The sequence below is a fragment of the Mixophyes fleayi genome, chromosome 1 (genome assembly GCF_038048845.1).
Source record: "Mixophyes fleayi isolate aMixFle1 chromosome 1, aMixFle1.hap1, whole genome shotgun sequence".
NCBI lineage: Eukaryota > Metazoa > Chordata > Amphibia > Anura > Limnodynastidae > Mixophyes > Mixophyes fleayi.
Window position 1 is genome coordinate 41,913,058 of NC_134402.1, and position 21,542 is coordinate 41,934,599.

General features: G+C 38.8%; 1 protein-coding gene across 1 annotated transcript in view; it reads right to left on the bottom strand.

Annotated features, from left to right (window-relative positions):
• The window catches only part of CLNK (cytokine dependent hematopoietic cell linker), a 158,716-nt gene that overhangs the window by 53,951 nt on the left and 83,223 nt on the right, over positions 1–21,542 (bottom strand). Inside the window, exons 6-12 of the mRNA XM_075188878.1 lie at positions 21,492–21,531; positions 19,277–19,365; positions 13,963–14,014; positions 6,560–6,613; positions 4,537–4,655; positions 1,841–1,963; positions 1,129–1,248 (exon numbers count right to left, since the gene is read on the bottom strand). Coding sequence (XP_075044979.1) covers positions 1,129–1,248; positions 1,841–1,963; positions 4,537–4,655; positions 6,560–6,613; positions 13,963–14,014; positions 19,277–19,365; positions 21,492–21,531 — 597 coding nt within the window. The remainder of the gene's footprint in view (positions 1–1,128; positions 1,249–1,840; positions 1,964–4,536; positions 4,656–6,559; positions 6,614–13,962; positions 14,015–19,276; positions 19,366–21,491; positions 21,532–21,542) is intronic.

Below are 21,542 nucleotides of genomic sequence, written 5' to 3' on the forward strand. Positions count from 1 at the left end.
TGACCCCAGTGCTGAGAGGCAGAAGTGCTAATCACTAAGCCACCGTGCTGCCCACAAATGTGGAATGAGGGAAATATACTGTGGAATAGTTTTGAAAAGTTTCTTCATCTTTACTAGTAGGGAAATCTCCATGTGGTTCAGTAACAATACACCAGCACCACTCAGATATATTTCCTAGAATACTGCCTTCTTCTGGATCAACACCACTAGCATTTATGATGGATTGTGGACCAGTGTTTTTTTTTTTTCAATGGCAGCAATATGATTACAATTTTAAATTATTTGAATTATGATGATGATGATGGTGATGAGGCAAGCTTGCCTCATCACCATCATCATCATCATCATCAACATCATCAACATTTATTTATATAGCGCCAGCAAATTCCGTAGCATTTTACAATTGGGAACAAACATTAATAAAACAATACTGGGTAATACATACAGACAGAGAGGTAAGAGAATCCTGCTCACAAGCACTGATTCCACAGCGCTGTACAGAGAACTCATTCACATCAGTCCCTGCCCCATTGGAGCTTACAGTCTAAATTCCCTAACATACAGACAGAGAGAGAGAGAGAGACTAGGGTCAATTTTTGATAGCAGCCAATTAACCTATCAGTATGTTTTTGGAGTGTGGGAGGAAACTGGAGCATCCAGAGGAAACCCATGCAAACACGAGAAGAACATACAAACTCCTCGCATATACATGGTGGTGTGTGTGTGGGTTTGTGTGGGTGGGGTCAGATGTCTTTTAAAGAGGTCAAAGTCAGGTTTAAAAATCAGCACCTTTATACAATGTTCCTATCCAAGTGTTCATATTTAGCTGTAATATGAAATAATTGGTGAATTTACTTGGTATTGTCTATTCCAGAAATTCACCCTTAAGGGGTTAGCAGAACAAAAAAACAAACTGTGCTTACATTGAATGTAGCTTATATATAGTCAGACAATGCTATTACATAAACAAGAGAAGTATTTATCTGCAAGTACTAAGACCTCACCATTTGTTTTGTACCACTGTTCTTAATGGTGAAATCAGGTTTTAGTAACTTGTAGTGATTCTGTGAGCAACGTCCCCAAGTGAAATATTTCTGTTTAGACAAGATTCCCTCCCATAATACCTACTACATTGGGAGATGAAGCATTGTACTGTGGTTGCTGCGTCCGGTTGATATCATTCCTGCCCCGGGTGTTCCTACACGGCCTCTGTGTGCTAGTACTGGTAACTTGTTTTGTTTCTGACTCCTGCCGAATGAAAACATTACAACTCAGTGGACTTAGTTGAAAACCTAGAATAAACACTTAACAACAATGCAATTAAGACTGACAGGTGACCTGACCATTGTCTGTTATTTCTTTTCCCTCCTGAGGATAGTTGGTTTGGATCCCCAGGTAATTTTTACACATTCATTTTTAGAGAATTAAAAGTCATAGGCAGTTTGTATCTACCAGAGGCGTAACTTAAAATTTTAGTGCCAGGGGCGAGAAAGAAAAATGCTGCCCCCCTAGCCAGTTATGCCCTGGGTGATCGCTCCTATTGCGCAGCCCTAGTTATGGCCCTGGTATCTACTAGTGTGGTATTAACTCTGTTACCATAGCACAATATAAACAATATGTTATTATGTTGATATTGAATGCTGACCTGTCTGTCTCTCTTATATATAGCTGTGTGTTGACTCCACCCACTTCCAATTTCATTTCATTGTCTTATTTCACTAAAACTAATAAATGAAAGGTAAAAATCAGCATCCTGTCCGATCCTCCTCCAATGCAATGTTCCCTCTACAGTGACTGATATTTAAAATAAAGAGTTAAAAGCTTAATTAATCACACTTACCCCGTGATGAGTTGTGTCGCTACATGTCCTTGTCTGATAATATTGTATTAAGCTCCCATCTTTACTTTGATCTGTACAAGGTTTTTGTGAACGGCTTCCTCTACTCCTCGCTGATCCATTTTCCTGTTATGGATACATTATAGACACAATTTTATGTCATATGTTAAATATAAAGGAAATTACAAAAAAGCCCATGTTAAATGTTTATAGTCATGTAAATGAAAATAATAATGAATGTGAGCTATATATTTTATTAGACAGATGGCTGTTTGGCTGTTTCTCAAGGTCACATTTATTTGGCTGTAACATCTGAAGTCACATTAGTATGTTATAGATTGGCTGCAGCATCCGAAGGTACAGCCAACCTTGTTAAGTCTAATCATGCTTCCAAGGAGTAAATATCTCGGTTTCGGTGGTTGAATTATAGTGGACAATGAATTTACTCCATAAGGAGGCTATTTAATGCCCCGCTTTTGTTAAATAAATGGCTCTCCCAATCAAAAGTGAAAAGTCCCCCCCCTTCTTCTTTAATTCATGGTATGCTACATTTTCTCTTGTTACTAGGAATACAAGGTAATTTCTCCAAAATATGCTCTCTAACTGAGGCTGTAGGAAGACTCTGAAACATTGGGATTTAAGTTCAAATGTGCTTGAATCCCACTATAATCCATATATGGTTATTGTAATAGATAAAAAAATGGGCAGTGTGTCCCCATCAAACCCTTAACCAGCCTCAACAGAAGACAACTGAGGCTGGTTTCCCTTAATACAGGGAGACCACGAGCAGGAGGGTCTCCCTGCTATAGTGAAAGCCACCCCCAAGCAAAACAGGAAGGGTTAAATTCTACTATAATAGGGAGAGCAAGAGATTGGCTAAAGATAGGGTAGATAAAGCCAGCCCCAGACTGGTCAGTGCAGGTCCTACCACAGAGCAAGCCTGCCTGCCTTCTTTCCTTCCCTCCCTCCCCCAAATTTGAGATTCTTTTCAGACTGCAACAGTGTATATCTTCCTCCATTCATTGTGCCCCCTATTACACCTCTATGAGGTGCGAGCAAAAAATGATTGATGATCGTTACCCAAACATTATGCGGAAACACGTGATGCTACTACTGCACATTGCAGCTAATTGAATCAGCGCCTTGGTCAGACAATAGTATATTCCTCAACTCTGTATGTGGATCTCCCAAATTCTTTCTGACAAAGTCTAGATATTATGTGAATTTTCTTCAACATTTCTTTTCCTATTACCACTCTTTCCCACAGATCTGTGAATTTTCTGTGATATTGTTGTCCCATTGACAGTTTCCCACATCTATACCATGGACGACTGTAGCTCTGCCAGAGATACCACAAGTGCCAGTCTTGCATAGTTGTTCAGTTTGGAACAAATTCACAGTTGTACCAATTTCTAAGTATTGCTTTATGATGGACCCCCAGGGCAATGTTAAAAGAGGATATTAAATGTATTGGACTTCTATTCTTTGGATGTTCTTTGATCTTCAGGATGAAGCTCTTGCTTGAAAATGCACTAACTAACTGTGGGCCTCTCAAATACAGGTGTATTTATTTTGAAAAAAATGTAAACACTTTAAGCATACATGGTTGACTCCAGTCAATAAATTATGTCACCTCTATAGTTAACTGATTGCACCAGGGGCTTAATTAGATATATATTAACAAACAGGTTAAATACTGATGTAACCGGTTATTGTCTGTTTTTATTCATAATTCATTAAGAAATATTTTTTTTTAGTTTTTTTTATTACATTTTTTTTTTTCTTTGACATTGCAGATTGGTAGGAGTCTTGAATAAACTTTTTTTGATTCTATGATGTAAAAAATTCTAAAATAACTACCAAAGGGGGTAAATATTTTATAGCCACTGTAGCTGTATCCACTTTTTGCTGACTTACCCTTTCCTGATTAATTTCAATTTTCTTTCCTTGTGATCATATAAGATATGATCTACTCCAAGGGCGCATGATCACATATCTGGTTTTAGTGCGCATTATTTTTAATGAGTTTGGCAGATACATTTAGGGGCAGATTCAGTTGTTAAAATATCCGCGTGAGGTGCCTCTGGTACTGCTGCGACATACCTCGCTTGGATATTTTTTTACAGAAGTAACACTGATTGTGAGCAAAGATCCATGTTACTTTTTACCGCAATAATGGTTAAAATGCGCAATTGAATTCCCCCCCCTAAACTCATGACCCCAGTGCTGTAAGGCAGAAGTGCTAACCACTAGGCCATCGTGCTGTCCACAGTAATAAAAAGGTCCTGTGTGTATTGTTGCAGGGAGATTATAGGCCACCCGGGTTGTAAAAAAATAAGGAAAATTGAGCCCGGCAAGAGTTAATATTTCAAGGATTTTTGTTATGGTGAGAACCAGTCAAGGTGTAAATCAACTGCTGGGTGACTTATAATTTTTTTAAGCTTTAGAAGTGCTGGTAAAGCTTGAATGCTCCATTTCTTTAATTTCCAACACATTATTCATCATATTTCCTACACGTTGTATTGATAATTTAGTACATGGGGAATAAAAATGGACATGCTGTGTTCGAATTTTGTATAGACAAAAATGTACCGGTGTGCACTACCTCATAAAAATAATTTATGACTAGTAAATTTATTATGGGGGCAAAACAGATGTAAATCTGCCCCTGCATGTATATCATTATATTATTTACCTACCTCTTCACATAATTTGGGGGCAAAGGTCTGTGGCTGGAATGTCAAACTCGTTTCATTTTTTCTCTTGATTTCGTGTTTTGATCTTTCATTGCAACTGTCACGAGTATTTGATACACCACCTAAAAGCATATATATATATATATATATATATATATATATAAAATTGAGAATGTCAGTATTAAAAATCTAATCAACAAACATTGCAAAAAAATATGCAAATTTATACACCTGGGGGTAAATGTATCAAGCTGAGAGGTTTCCGGCGGCTTTGAAAAACCAATCAGATTCTAGCTATCATTTATTTAGTGCATTCTACAAAATGACAGCTACAATCTGATTGGTTGCTATAGGCAACATCTCCACTTTTCAAACCTGCCGAAAAACTCTCAGCCTGGTCATGCTTTATTAAAGAAGGATTACTTTAGCCTTAACTGACTTTACTATCTTCTACATCTGTGGGGGCTCAGATGTCAGGGACCCATGCAATACATGAGAGCTCAGTACTGGTAGTTGTACTTTAAACTGTTCCCGGTAGGCAACTCAGGAGCAGGAATCGTTATAGCGCCAGCAGAGGTGACCTCTAGCACCCTCATTTCTGATAGTTTGGCAGAGGGGGCACGCCAGCTAATCTCTTCTTAACAAATGCAGTGTAGATGATAACTTTAATGATGATTGCAGCTTAGCATCATCTTGAATGATATATATATATATATATATATATATATATATATATATATATATATATATAAAAAATAAATTAATAGTTCAGTTTGGAACATTTGATTAACTGATAAATGTATCAGCATTTGTGTCCGCTGAGTTCTGCGGACACTGGTTACCCAGTGACTGTTGACCCCCAGTTTGGACATCCACAAGTGGATTGCTATGTGTGTGCACAATGTAAAAGCTATGAGGAAATGAATTACCAAAATATTATCAGGACCTCATGTAAACCGATTAGAACATTTGTTCTCTTGACTATATACTACTCTGCATTTATTATTTTTATAATCGTCGAACCACATAGACTTCCCAAACATTAATGCCATGACACTAATGGTGTTGCAAAAATAAAATTTTCTGTGTCAAAATTAGAACATGTGCTAAAGAGAAAAAGGGGCGCTTCTTTAAATTAAATTAATGAAATGTGTACAAGTGAATAAAATCATTTGAGATGGCAGCCAAGGACAAATAAGACCAATGTGCAAGTGCTAATAAAAGAAAAAAAGTTGGCCGACGCTCAGAAACAAACAATATATAAAAATCACTATGTGTCAGCATGTACATAAAGGAGAATTTTGCGCACAATATAGCTATATTGGGGTTAGGCTCACCTGCCGGCGTTAAGGCATCTCCTGTTTGTTTCTGTTTTTTTCTTTTATTTGTACTTACACATTGGTCTTATTTGTCCTTGGCAGAGGTCTCAAATGATTTTATTCATTTGTACACATTTCAATAGTTTAAAGAAGCGCGCCTTTTTCTCTTTCACTATTTTCTAGTTTGTTTTATGGGAGTTGACCACTCCCTATAGGTTCTGCAGGCTTTATAATATGGAGGTTCAGGGGAAGGTTTTAAATGGAACACCCTGAATATAAATTTGTATCAGTAGCTTATGGACTCACCTACAGGAGATGCCTTGACGCTGGCAGATGAGCTTAACCTCAATATAGCTATATTGTGCACAAAATTCTCCTTTATGTATATGCTGACACATAGGGATTTTTATATATTGTTTGCTTCTGAGCGCCGGACAACTTTTTTTCTTTTATGTCTTAAGTCTGTTTGGATTAAAGGTGACTTAAAGTTCTGTACTGTACATCTACAGTAACCTTCATATCAAGAAGTCTTTCCCATGTTTCTAGGTACAACAGCAACATTTCCAAACAGGACCAGAGTGTTCTAACCGGGCACAATCCTGAAAAAGTCACTTTATGTGAATTACACTTAGGATTGTCTATGTATCTGTATTGCAAGTTAAAACATTCAAATGTACTATTTGACAAAATACTTCAAAGAACATTACCCAGGACTTGGAGAACAAGTTTTTCAGGTTTTAAACTTCGATTTACTTCTGGACCTGCAATAATTTTGAAAAACAATGTTAATTTTAGACTTTTTTTTATTGCCCCAAGTTATTTTACCAAATGCATTCAAATGGATTATTAATAATTACAATTTAATTCAGTTGTAACAATTTTTTACAAGCAAAATAGAAATTGCAAAACTACTGAATTTAAAAATGATATAACAATATACATATCTTTTAAATTGCACATAAATAAATAAAAACAGGTAGGGTTAAATATATAAAATGAAGCCTATACTATGTTACAGACTTGGATAGGAGCGCAGAAATATAAGGACATTTTTATAATAATAATTTTTTACATTCAATTGGTAATCAATTGTAAAGAAATACTTAAGTCTGAATTTAGTAATGCAGTGGTATGGTCATAATCTGGGCCTCCATAATTTTTAAAAGATAAAGTGGAGACGTATGTGGGGTTAGACGTGTGTGATTTCTGCACTAAGTGGGATTTTCTCACAAAGTGGACGAAAATGCACAGTTAGACAACACAGTTGGCCAAACATTGGACTACATTTGACTTGATTTAACTCCCAGCAATAAGCAACATCTGCCACAGCCTATTTCTGCACTACTTGTCTATTTATATGGAATACTGCTAAGAGGTAATTCTTAAAATACCCTTGCTTTTTGCTTTTACCCCTTTTATCACAATGTTTCACAAATTGCTTTTCTTAGTCTCATTTCATGGCATGATCTTTAGGACTGTGTCATCTTTCACCCCTCCACCAACACACAAATTTGTTCATATTGCACCTGCATTACTCCACTCACCTCTATTTAACACCCATGAACTGTTGTCCTATTTATTATCTCTAACAAGTACAGCCTCCACCTGTCGCCAGAAAATAAAAGGCCACACATCTTACAATCCCCTTGCCTATCTTTCGCTCACTCTGCTTCTATTAGCTGGTGATATATCACCTAATCCAGGTCCCCCACACTCCTCACACACACATACATCAGAACACTACCGTTCTATAGCAAACCTCAAACACATCACCTGTCTACCCTCTCTTCCCAAGTCCTTTAAATGTGCCCTTTGGAATGCACGATCTGTTTGTAACAAACTTACCTCCGTTCATGATCTCTTCCTCTCAAAAAACCTCAACCTTCTGGCAATAACAGAAACATGGCTCATGCAATCAGACACTGCCTCACCTGCAGCACTTTCACATGGTGGCCTCCATCTCACCCACACCTCCAGACCTGAAGGCAGACAAGGAGGTGGGGTTGGACTACTTCTCTCCCCACAGTGCACATACACAGTTCTACCAAATGTCCCATCACTCACGTTCACATCTTTTGAAGTACATGCTATTCGCATTTTTAATCCATTCTCCCTACGTGTTGCGGTGATCTATCGTCCCCCTGGAGCACACCAACAATTTATTGAGGATTTCTCTGCATGGCTCCCTCACTTCTTATCTTCAGACATCCCCACCATCATCATGGGTGACTTCAACATCCCCATTGATAACCCACCTTCCAAAGCTGCTTCCAAACTACTCTCTCTAACATCCTCACTTGACCTCTCCCAGTGGATTGAATCATCTACTCATAAGGATGGCCACTGCCTTGATCTTGTTTTCTCTAGACTATGCTCAGTTTCTAATTTTATTAATACACCCTTCCCCCTCTCGGATCATCACCTTATCAGCTACACTCTCACCCCCACTGCTCTAACCTCTCTACTGTCTAACTCTACCAAGCCTCCTCATACTCGTAGAAATCTTAATTCTATTAATCTTCAACAATTTTCCACCTCTCTCCAACACCTTCTCTCCCCTATCTCTACATTCTCATCCCCTGAGATGGCAGTACCTCATTTTCACCTAACCTTAGCAACGGCCCTTGATCAAGTGGCTCCAGCGACACTTCATACTACACGTCGACTTCGATGTCAACCGTGGCACACCAAAGCAACACGAAATCTTCAAAAACTGTCCCGTAAAGCAGAACGTCACTGGCGTAAATCTCGAAGCTCTAATGACTTCTTCACATATACTTCTGTCTACCACTCCTATCGAAATGCTCTGGACACTGCAAAACAAACATACTTTCAATCTCTTATCTATGCTCAGGCTTCTAACCCCAAACGCCTTTTCAATACATTTAATCATCTTCTCAATCCTCCCACCCCGAACCCTCCATCTACTATCAGTGCTCAGGATCTTGCTTCCTACTTCAAGGACAAGATTGACAAGATCAGACTAGAAATGGTATCCTCCTCCTCAACAAGCCATCAGCTCATTTCCTTCCCACTACCCTCTGACACCCTTTCTTCATTTGACCCCACAAATGAAGAGGAAATTTCTACGCTCTTCTTATCTTCCTACTCTACCTCCTGTCCTCTTGATCCTATTCCCTCGCAAATTGGTAGATCCCTGTCTTCTGTGCTCATTTCACCTCTAACTCAAATCTGTAATCTCTCACTCTCTACTGGCATCTTTCCATCACTATACAAGCATGCAGTGATTACTCCTATTCTAAAAAAACAAAACTCCGACCCAAACTCTCTCTCAAATTACCGTCCCATCTCTCAGCTCCCTTGCCCCTCCAAGCTTCTAGAGAGACTTGCCTACACTCGCCTCACACGCTTTCTTTCCGCAAACAACCTGTTGGATCCTCTTCAGTCTGGCTTTCGTTCTCAACACTCCACAGAGACTGCGCTGACCAAGGTTGTTAATGATCTGATCACTGCTAAGACTGAACGCCATTACTCTCTCCTAATTCTCCTTGATCTCTCGGCTGCATTTGACACCGTTGACCACTCTCTTCTCATACAAACGCTGCAATCCCTAGGTCTTCAAGACACAGTTCTATCCTGGTTCTCATCTTACCTCTCTAATCGCTCTTTCACTGTTAATTTCTCTGGAGCCACATCTGCTCCACTTCCCCTATCAGTTGGAGTACCACAAGGCTCGGTGCTAGGTCCTCTGCTGTTCTCTATCTATACCGCTTCTCTTGGAAATCTAATAAGTTCCTTTGGCTTTCAGTATCATCTCTATGCGGATGATACCCAAATCTATCTATCCTCTCCTGATATCTCGACATCTGTGTTGTCCCGTGTAACTGACTGTCTTTCTGCCATTTCATCTTGGATGTCCTCTCGTCAACTCAAACTTAATCTTTCTAAAACAGAGTTAATAATATTCCCACCCGCCAACAAGAGCATACCTGACATTTCTATCTCTGTTGATAACATGACCATAAATCCCACCCCACAAGCTCGCTGCCTAGGTGTAATCCTTGATTCACGCCTATCCTTTGTTCCCCACATTGACTCTATATCTAAATCATGTTACATACATCTAAAGAACATTTCCAGAATCCGCACATATCTCACACAAGACACTGCTAAAACCTTAATTCATGCACTAATCATCTCCCGCATTGACTATTGCAATTCCCTCCTTACTGGTCTTCCCAAAAACAGACTCAAACCCCTAAAATCTATTTTGCATGCTTCGGCAAGACTGATTTTCCTTGCAAATAGCTATTCCTCTGTTGAATCACTCTGTATGTCTCTACACTGGCTGCCTGTCTTCTACCGAATCCAATATAAAATACTTTTACTAACCTACAAGGCCATCAACAAAGCTGCACCAACATACATCTCCTCTCTTGTCTCAAAATATCTCCCAACTCGGCAACTCCGTTCTGCAAAAGATCTGCGTCTCTCATCCACCCTCATTACATCCTCCCATTCCCGGTTACAGGACTTTTTTCGGGCTGCACCCACTCTATGGAACTCTCTCCCTCGCACAATAAGACTCTCCTCTGTTCTACAAACTTTCAAGCGTTCTCTGAAAACCTACCTATTCAGACAAGCTTATAATATTCCTCAACCACCATCTTAACCTCACTACCTTTAGCCTGTTACACAATTTCACACAAGACAACTACCCCCGGACCAACATTGTTGTGTGACGGGATCATTTAGCTTATGAGTCACTTTTACCTTTGCAGTCTGGCTGGGCCAAGATGCAAAATGTATACTTAACCTCATGTGTCAATCTCCCATTGTCCCATAGATTGTAAGCTTGCGAGCAGGGCCTTCTCACCTCTTTGTCTGTTTTACCCAGTTTGTTTATTAGTTTATTACGTTTGTCCCCAATTGTAAAGCGCTACGGAATATGTTGGCGCTATATAAATAAATGATGATGATGATGATGATGATGGATGCGAGAGAGCAATCAAAAAGTGGCAAATGAATGGCAGAAACTCTCATATCTGCTCCATGCATGGCTGGTGGTTAAAGGGGTCTATTTTTGGTTGTATAATGGGTGGGAGTACCTGGCAAAGGCATTGAATATTTGGTATCTCATGATTTATAGTTTGCAGGATTTGTTATTCTAACTTTATAATGTGTAACATTAATATGCGGAATGTGTAATATTACATTGATGGGTTCAAGACTCAGCAAGAATCGAAAGGCAAAACTATAAAATTAACCTTGAGAAATCGGAACTGACTTTTACCATTGTGTTGAGGTTTGGAGGTACGAGCTAGAACCATTGTGAGTAGAAGAGACTAATAACAGTAAATGGTGAAATAATTGAATATGCCCCACTAGAATTAAGTATCTATCCTCCTTCTCAGCCACCATATTCTGTAAATGACAAAAATGTAGCATTGAAGAGTATGGCTTCCTTTTTATGTTTTGTGGATGCATTTGCAAAATTATTTTGTGAGAATGGTCTGTCAGACAGGCTAGAGGTGGCCAAGAAACTAGCCCCATCACTAGTAATCGCTACTTACACCTGGCCTATAGTTTCATAGTTAATAGATAGTTAATTTTAGTTTAGGTAGCTATGAGCTATTATTACTTCAATGCAAGCTAATCACACTTCTGTCATTGTCATCTTGTTTACAGCAATATGCCAATTAACCTACCAGAATGTTAGGAGAAACCGAAGCACCAAGCGGAAACCCACACAAACATGGGGAGAATATACAAACTCCCCACAGATTGTGCCCTGGTAACCATGCACATGACATATGAGCATGAGCAGAGAATGTTCATGGCTTAATATGTGTTTTCCCAAGATGGCTGCCAAGGATGGTAGCTCACTCACAGAGCTCTGACCTCAACCCCTCAATTATCCCCCATCTGGCCACTTCACCTTCATCTTCGGCCATGTGGGCCTTCATCCCAGGCAAGTATCTCTACTGGATGGTTACTGAACCTACCCACTGAATGCATTGCTCTCCCGGATCCACCTATCCTTGCCCTCCATCTAGCATCTAGGATCCTTTGTACTTCATGAGGTATTAACTCCTTGTGACTGGAGAGAAGTGACTTCGGAAGCGAGAGGTGGAATTATCAGCTCAGTTGTCGGTACTCTACCACCATTGTTCTTTGAGGGAGGTCGGACCTTGTGGTGCTTTCTGGATGCTGAGAAAAAGTGTTCTGTCTAACAGCACTGCCTACTCTATCTGCATCTGAACCCTCCTCACTTGAGATGATCAGACCTACTGCAAATGGCACTTGCAATGCTTCATAGGACATTTTGTGACCCCTTGAGACTGCCTTTGGGGCCTTGTTGCCATCACCCTGTCACCGAGCCTGTAGTTTCTCAGTGAGATTGGTTACTATTTACTCCATGCCCAGCTGACACTCTTACCTGGATCCTTGGTCTTTTGCTCCATCTGTCCTCTGCACCATCTAGGGCCCTGATTTGTCTAGGCCGTGCACCATTTGAGCCCCGCACCATTTGGGCCTCTTCACCATCTAATCCTCTGCAATATCTAGGCTCTGATCACATGTGAACCTACGCTCCTGCAATGTGCACTGGTTAACCTTCACTTCCTCAGTTACTGGCCTGTCCTCTAAGGGTAATGCCCCAAATTTTCTCCTTTTGTCTCTCATTACACACTCTCATTAGAATATAAGATCTCATGGGCCGGGTCTTTACCTTATGTCTCAAGTCTGTCCACTGTCCATTTACCTCGTATGCCCCTTGCCATGTCTTTTGCTGAATTATCTGTATGCCTTGCAATTAGTTTTGTTAATTGCATTCATACTTTTATAATTCTACTCAACTACACCCATCCATGTTCCTGTGTTTCTATGTAATATCTGTATGATTATAAATAAAACAAATGTAAGGAGAAAATGGCGCTGATGGTATAAATACTCAAAGTCTACAAAGTCAATTATAAGTGTAGCATCAAAATGTCCTGAGAGTCAAATAATGATGTTGTAACATCAAACGTCCAAAACTCCGGAAATAATGATGATGATGTTATTCTTCTATACTTGATCCAATCCACTAATATTGATCTCATAGATTGTAACAAACTCCTTCAAATACGAATATCCACTCCATCAAAATTGGAACCGGAGAAGGAAAAAAATATATGCTCCATAGTGTAAAATCTTCACATTTAATTTCCACACATAAAAACATCACATATATAAAAAAGCAGTTGAAAATATCATAGGACTGAGCCCTGCTACAACGGAGATAGATGGACTCTTACCGTCCTTCCTTTCAAAACAAGCGTGACTGATGGTAAATTCAATATCGCCAGCTGTGTCCCGGGTAACACTTCCGCGATCCACGTTGTGTGAAGAGAAGGGATGACTGAGAGAATCTCCGCTGTGTGCGTATGACGTCACTCACCCCCGTCTTCCGACGCGTTTCGATTGTAAATCTTTATCAAGGCGTCTTGATAAATTCAGACCGGGGGGGCCAAGACTCGACTCAGCAGCCTATTTTAATGGAAAAATATGCAGGTGGCCCAGTGACCCAGCCCAGGGTAGCCCATTATGGGACCGGCCCAGGGGCAGATGCCCTCCAGCCCAGCCTGCCCCTGCCCTTGCTGTACTTTGCCTATATGTCTCTGCCCCTTCTCTCCCCCGTTCCTTCTGTCATTTTTGTTTGAACTTGAATTACATGTAATGCATTCACTGACGTAAAATTCATTTCTGAGCACACGCAAAGCAATTTCACGCAACATACGGCACGCAGTGGGACTTACATCCAAAGATGAATCAGGCCCTGGATGTTTTGCTCTAAACATTCAAATGTGCCTTTTGTACTTGTTATCTATCACATTGTAAGCTCTTATAAGCTATTGTACAACTTTGATACCTTTAATATAGTCTGACTCAAACACCAATTAATATTTGTTGATTACAATATGTTACATTTAGCTTTTACAACAAAAGAGAAAACTAGAGTTTTTCAAATGCATTTTATATTTTTCAGATTACTATAAAATATAATATTCAAATTAAACGAAAAGCAGCCAAAAAAAGTAGAATCCACAATTAAATAAAAATAGAATACAAAACTACAAATAAATATAGTAGATTCGATATGTAATACCTTCAACTGACTGAGATCCTGAAATCCATGCATTTCTTTTGGACTTACAAGCCTAAAAAGGTGGAAGAAAATATAAGTAATTATTATATAGTTATATATTAATAAAACAAAATGCTAACAATCCACAAATAAATTATTCATTCTACCACTAAAGCACCAACGCGGTGTTCAACATTTTGTTGAATATTTCATGTGAACTAAGCTACTGGCCTCCTTTATTATGAATCGTTTTTGATCTATAATGTCTCCAACTGAATTCTTCACCACAAATATACAGTATAAAATGTATCACTTATTTTATATCTTAATCAATTACCTGCTAATTACCATCAAGGGACTATTATTTAACTCTCATTTTAGTAACATCATATCGTGGTGCTACTTATTTCGGTAATACTTATTGGTAATAAGAGCATCTTCCCTCTTTCCAGTCACCTCCTGGTTGTTTATTCATTGGTAAGGAGGATACACAGCTAGCATCACCAGGGTGGACTAATACTATATTAACTGATGGGATGTTTGTTATTTATTTTGTGGTATTTTTAGCCTTTTTATAAATACACTGCATTATTACAGCCTTTTTGTATGTTCATGAGGTTCTGTCATACAAGTTTCCATGAGGGATTGAAATGGGGGAAGACTTCATCATCATCATCATTTATTTATATAGCGCCACTTATTCCGCAGCGCTGTACAGAGAACTCACTCACATCAGTATCTGCCCCATTGGAGCTTACAGTCTAAATATCCTAAAATACACACAACACAGAGACTAGGGTCAATTTGATAGCAGCCAATTAACCTACCAGTATGTTTTTGGAGTGTGGGAGGAAACCGGAGCACCCGGAGGAAACCCACGCAAACACGGGGAGAACATACAAATTCCTCACAGATAAGGCCACGGTAGGGAATTGAACTCATGACCCCAGTGCTGTGAGGCAGAAGTACTAACCACTAGGCCACTGTGCTGCCCATAAAAGTTAAACATCTCAAGTGCTATTGGATTACCATATCTCCCTGATGGATGTACATGCCACTTAAAATTAGGGAAGACCATCAATGTCCTGCATGTTGATTATGCATATTCTAGTATGTGCATTGACTGTTTATAATTTACCTAATTCACCATGGGGCACCTTTGTTATTTATCTTTATACTGTGTATTATAACATCCAGGCTACCAACAGGGTTTAGAAAGGTTGCCGCTATCTCTACATATTAGGGAGTGACTACATGGATATATCTTGCTGCTTGTTCCTATTTTTCACATCCTTGATGTACATAGTGACTGTTACATATTCTATTTACCTACAGTTCAAGATTGAGCAAATACAAAGGGCCTGATTCATTAAGAAAAGTTAAGCAAAAAAATGCAGTAAGTTTGCACCTTGGCAAGACCATGTTGCAAATTGAAGAGGAGGTACATTTAAAATGTGGGGACAGATTTATAGTTAGGGTAGGGCATGTACTAGATCAACTTTCAATTTCAGTGTAAACATAAAGCTGTGAAGTATTTGTGTGCTAGATGAAAAAACAGACAGTATTTTCCTTATATGCAAAATAATAAAGTCATTTGCACCCCTTGCATTGTAACATGGTTTTGTCCAGGAGAGAATTTACTCCTTTATTTTACCTTACTTTCCTTAATGAATCTGGCCCAAAAAAGTATATCTCCATAGCACCTGTAAAAACACAGGTTCCACCTGAATAAAGATAATGTTAATAGCCAAAAAGTCTCTCTAGCTTTTGCCGATATTACTGGTAAAAATATGACATTTATATTCTATCTCCATTTTACTACTTTGATGGCTTCCCCTCCCCCTCCCCCTTGTCTACAGCTACAGCAAATTTGGTGGTTCCTGAATTTAGACTGTAAGCTCCAATGTGGCAGGGACTGATGTGAGTGAGTTCTCTGTACAGCGCTGCGGAATTAGTGGCGCTATATAAATAGCTGCTGCTGCTGATGATTTTTGCTTGCAACTCTGATTTAATCTCCAACTATGCTGCAGAATGTCATCGCGTGCAACTCTTACAGGACCTCATGCTGAATTGAATCTGCCCATTACAATTATCTAGCTGTGTATTGCCATTGGATCTATATGCTCTTTTTAAGCATGCTAAGTTTACACGTCAGATGCATTAAAACGCTGTATTTTGAGTTGGACGTATGTTAAGGTATGTGCAACTCAAAGTACAAACATACGACTGCAATTGTATTATTGCTTGGGACACATTTGTATGTTTAACTCTAAATCTACCCCTAAGTGTAAGTTACAGCCTGTACCAAAGCTTTAAAAACTACAACACTTTGACCAACTTTTTAATAGTTCATTCAAAATATTCCACAAATATTGTACACATAATTGAAAATCTGAACTGAACATTTGGTAAAGCAGACTTCACTCTCATAGAGACTTCTGTATAATAGTTCCCTGTATATTATCTGTCATTTTTAGTTCATTATAGTTAGCAGACAATATTATGTCTCCACAAAATGAATTGCTGTGACTGCATTGTACAGTAGATGGTCATGGCTTGTAGACATTGTGGCACCTATTATTCAATTAAAATGAATTCAGTTACCAATAATAAAAATGACCGAAGTGCTGAATGAGTAAATAAGTTCCTTAATTACATAACTCCAATTCTTTATCTGATTGTTTTATGAAAAGTTTTGATTTGTAATGTGGCTGTATCATAAAAACATGAACGTTATCATTATGACTTCTTTGTTTTTTTCTTGCTAGTGACACCTACTGGATAATTTATATTCAGATCAACATTTTTGTATTAACGTAAGAATTAGACTTGCAACACTATAGCAAATAATAAAATATGGTTCATACAAATATTTATAGAATAGAACAAATAACAGCACAGTATACAGTACATTCAAAAATATATTTTCTTAATGTACTGGCTAGTGAGAGAGCACTCAATACATTCCAGGGAATGCTTTGGCCTTAGTTTGATCGACAGATGTTTTTTGTTTTCTAAATTATAGCTATGAAAAACATTCCCAATCCACACGTTTCACTGTCGATCCAAGCACATGCCTGGGGGGTAAATGTATCAAACTGCGTTTGAAAAGTGGAGATGTTGACTATAGCAACCAATCAGATTCTACTTTTCATTTTGTAGAATATACTAAATAAAAGATAACTAGAATATGATTGGTTGCTATAGGCAACATCTCCACTTTTCAAAACCGCCGGAAACTCGCAGCTTGATACATTTCCCCCCTGGTCTATCCTTTTCTCTTTATTCACATCCCGTATTATGGGTACAATTCTGTATGAAAGACATATGTATCACATTGACAGTATTTAGAAACTGCAATGTTGTAAATATTGTATTGTATTATATGATTTACAGTGCTTATGATTATATTGTATATTGTACAACACTACTGGTGGGGCCAAATGCCTGAACATGTTGGCATTGCATACTCCGTACACTGCTTTTGGGGATTTCATTGTCATGCTGACAGTATAGAACATCTTACGTCAAAATTTATATACCAAATTTAAATTTTGGAGATAGATTCCCACTTTAATTTACTTTGTTTGTATCTGCTTTTCTGCAACTAAATATATTGCTTTGTCTTTCTGCTTCCTTTTGTGGTTTTCACCAAAACTTTTATACCACCTGGGCAGACTTTTTCCTCCCCAGATATAACACATAGGGGAAAATTCAATTATGTACGGAGTGCCTCCGGAACAATCGAGAAGGAACTCTGTGTTACCGCAACATCGCGGATATCTCTTAGCCCCCCATAGGGGTAAGAGGAGAAATCTGTGGTATTGCGATACCGTTGTACTGGAAAAAATGTGCAGCCACGATGTGCAGAGGAACATCACGGCTACTTGAATTCCCCCCATAAATGTTCTATAGATACAAATGTATCCATTGCATAACGTTGACCATTACATATACTAGGGTAGGAAAAATAAACAAATTAATATAAGGGTATTGACCAGGGCTGAAAATTACATTGATGGGACCTATAGCAAAAATGTTTTGGGAGGCAGTCCATCCTCCTGTGGCCCCCACATTGCTCTTCTGGTGGCAGACACATGCTCAGTGAAGACACGTCTGGGCACGCTCTGTGCGCACAGGAGATGATAGTGGGTACAGGTTGAGTAATTGCCACCATTGCAAAGAGGGGAACAGCTACGGTTTCTCCCTCATAGACACTGCGCCCCCTGCTGCAGCATTAGTTACACACTGGGTTTTGATTAAAAAAAAAGACAGGAAAATTTCAGAAAGATTAACCAATGTATTTAGGATACGGGCAACACAGTAGGACAAACTATTTAAGCCAAAGTGGGAATTTGTTAAGACGTCATTCGCGCTGATTTAGAGTTTATTAAAGTCTATTTGTGCCGTGTCAAAATGCATCTTGAGTAAATATTGACACATTTCCCATACACACAACTTGTCCCTGTATTATGAGAGTGTGGATCTTACTTGTGGACCCTTACGCTTAGAGAGACGGATATGGGGCGTTCATGTGTAAGTCGAGTCTAAGGGGTATATTTACTAAACTGAGGGTTTGAAAAAGTGGAGATGTTGCCTATAGCAACCAATCAGATTCTAGCTGTCATTTTGTAGAATGCACTAAATAAATGAAAGCTAGAATCTGATTGGTTGCTATAGGCAACATCTCCACTTTTCCAAACCCACAGTTTAGTAAATCTAGCCTTAAGTCTAGTAAAGGCGTGGAGACATGCTTCTTTGCAATGCATCCAGTTTTTAAATACCCTTATTGTTAAAATACATGTTTTAGGTGGCGTATCTTGTGTCCCATAGGCCTGATGCATTTATGTGTTGATAATGATGTCTGGCACCAAGTTGCATATATCTTAATATACTTGTCCAGACATATCTCAGTGACTATATTCTTGCCACATTTTTGTGATCTCTAAATCAGGCACTTTTTTATATTAATCATATTATATAGAATGCATGTGTTTTGGGCAATCACAACAATCAGAACCCCATATAAAATATTTGGGTTTTTTCCCTGCGGTTCTCCGTGCAGTTTTACAAATCATCTCTTGCTACACTGCACCATGGATCCCAGTTTGCAAAACCGGCATTAAAGTTTCAGATCTGCCAGTACGAAAAAATGTTTCTTGATTAGTATTTTTTACTTTTGATACATTTTTTTAGATTGTACGGTTTCTAAAACACACAAAAAGCCACATTTAATATTGCAGTTTGGAAAAACTCCACTTTTATACATGCTAGTCAATGTTTCTTTCCCTTTAAGCCCCCTTCTATTGAATGGGTTTTCTACATGTGTACTTACATTCCTTCCACGGTTCTCAGACTTAATATGTGTAGGAAGCCTTGGTGGTATCATATCTCGCATTTTGGTGTTGTTTAAAGACCTTTGATCTAGAAAAGATAACATACAAATGTAACTTACAGAACAATAAGGTATGAAAAAAACAATAATAGTTTCCATTGCATGCATTAATAGACATTAAGATTGGTATATAATAGTATGTCCTAGTATGTCCCTTAGACCACATTAATCAGTTGCATATACTTCTGACGCTGAGGAAGGTTCCTGTTTATCGCGCTTTGTGAATAATAACTAACCCTGATATTGTAATGTTGTACACTTTTCTTGTTTATTTTTTAAAATTTCAACTCTACTATGAAACACATAGTTGCCTACTTTTAAAACCTTCCCTACGGGAGATCCCGGAGCTAGGTCATGTGACAAGTGCAGGAGAGGGCCCCGCCTCCTCCTATGAAATGGTGAAATTCACATTAGGCCCCACCTTCACCAAGACCCGGGAGGATGCCTACTCCTCCAGCAAGAGTCCCCGAAATTCTTGAACCTCACGGAAATTCCGGGAGAGTAGGTTAAACATTTGAATGGTTTTAGTTGCAACATATTTCAATTATTATTGTAATTGTTGTTCTATTGTATTGAGCCACCATATTACACAGCGCTTTCCAGAGAATATTAAATCAGTCACATCAGTCCCTGCCCCAATGGAGAATGCAGCCTAAATTCCTTACCACGAACACAGACTAGGGTCCATTTTGTCAGCAGCCAATTAATCTACCAGTATGTTTTTGGACTGTGCAAGGAAACGAGAGAACCCGGAGGAAATTCACATCAAAATTATATTTAGTAATGGTATAAATAAAAGAGGCAAACATGATTCTCCTATTCAGCTTTGTTAATAAAAATATGGAAAGAGGTGCTTGGTGCAGTGGCAGAACTCAGCTCTCACCACCTGGGGGAGCTAGAGCGGCATCGCCGGCCCCTACCCAAATTTTGCACTGGCCCCCGATGATGTACTGATCTGCCCCTGCCTTAATGGCTTCCTGGTTATGGGGTTTTAAGCTGGGTACACACTACAGAATTTTCCACCAACTTTTTATGCCGATCGATTTTACATGCAATCGATGGTCTGATCGCTCGGTCCATGGACTGCATACACACTAGCCTTGTTTTAGACGATAAAGGGAAGAGCGGACGTCCCTTTAGCAACTTTTTACAGCCATGTTGTTGTGAGCAATGATTGTAATTTCGTACACGAGATTGGAACAAAAATATTTAACGGTACGACCAACCAAATGAGGCGAGAATCATCCATTTGGGTATACTTTCGACCATCGTGTCCCTACACACACTGACCCGACTTTTGAATGAGCGGTCGTATGTCGGCTGGTTGAGCCGATTATTGGACGAAAACCGTGTAGTGTGTACCCAGCTTTACCTGAAAATAGGGTGCTCTATCTGGTTTAGAAGGACTTGCTAAGGTTTCACTAGGGAGTTGCCTTTTCCCTGTGGTCACCAAAATATGGACTCTGCATTATACAGAGGTCACCAAAATACAGTCATACATTATGTCAAAAAGTACTTCACATGGTGTCCACAGTATTCAATTTTTTGCCATATCATTACACATGCTATGCAGGGTAAAACAAATAAATATTTGAAACTATAGCATGCAAGTTGAGTATTGACCTTTATAGATAATTATGAGACAATGTAATCCCTACTGTAAATTATAAGGATATTAGAAATCACCAAGCAGTTCCTATGAAGTCTCAAAGCTGCAGGACTAGTGCTTTTATACAAGTCACATATTTCTGAAGTCACTACTAATATCCATAATAATTTATAATTAGGACTGCTCGTTTCCTTATAATACACAAGATTTCCTAATGAGCACAGACATGATGACATCAGAACTCAGTTTATACAGATATTATTTATACAAGTTTATACATATATTAGTGTTACTTGTGCATTATAGGGCAATAAATTTATGTTCTCACCATATCACATATCAAAAATATTTGAATGTCTCTACAAGCTGCACATGAAGACTCATGTTATGCAACGAGCACAAAGCAAATGCTTTTTGTGATAAGAATGCATGCGAATTTAAACTTTTTATGGCACTGTGTTGCACCTGTCTGGATTTACCTTCAGGAAAGGTGGTAACATTAGTAATAGTTCAACATTCTCTGGCACATATGGAACAAAATAGTACCTGTGACTGATTGTGAGTCCTTACAATGAGATCTATGTGCCTGTAAAGAAG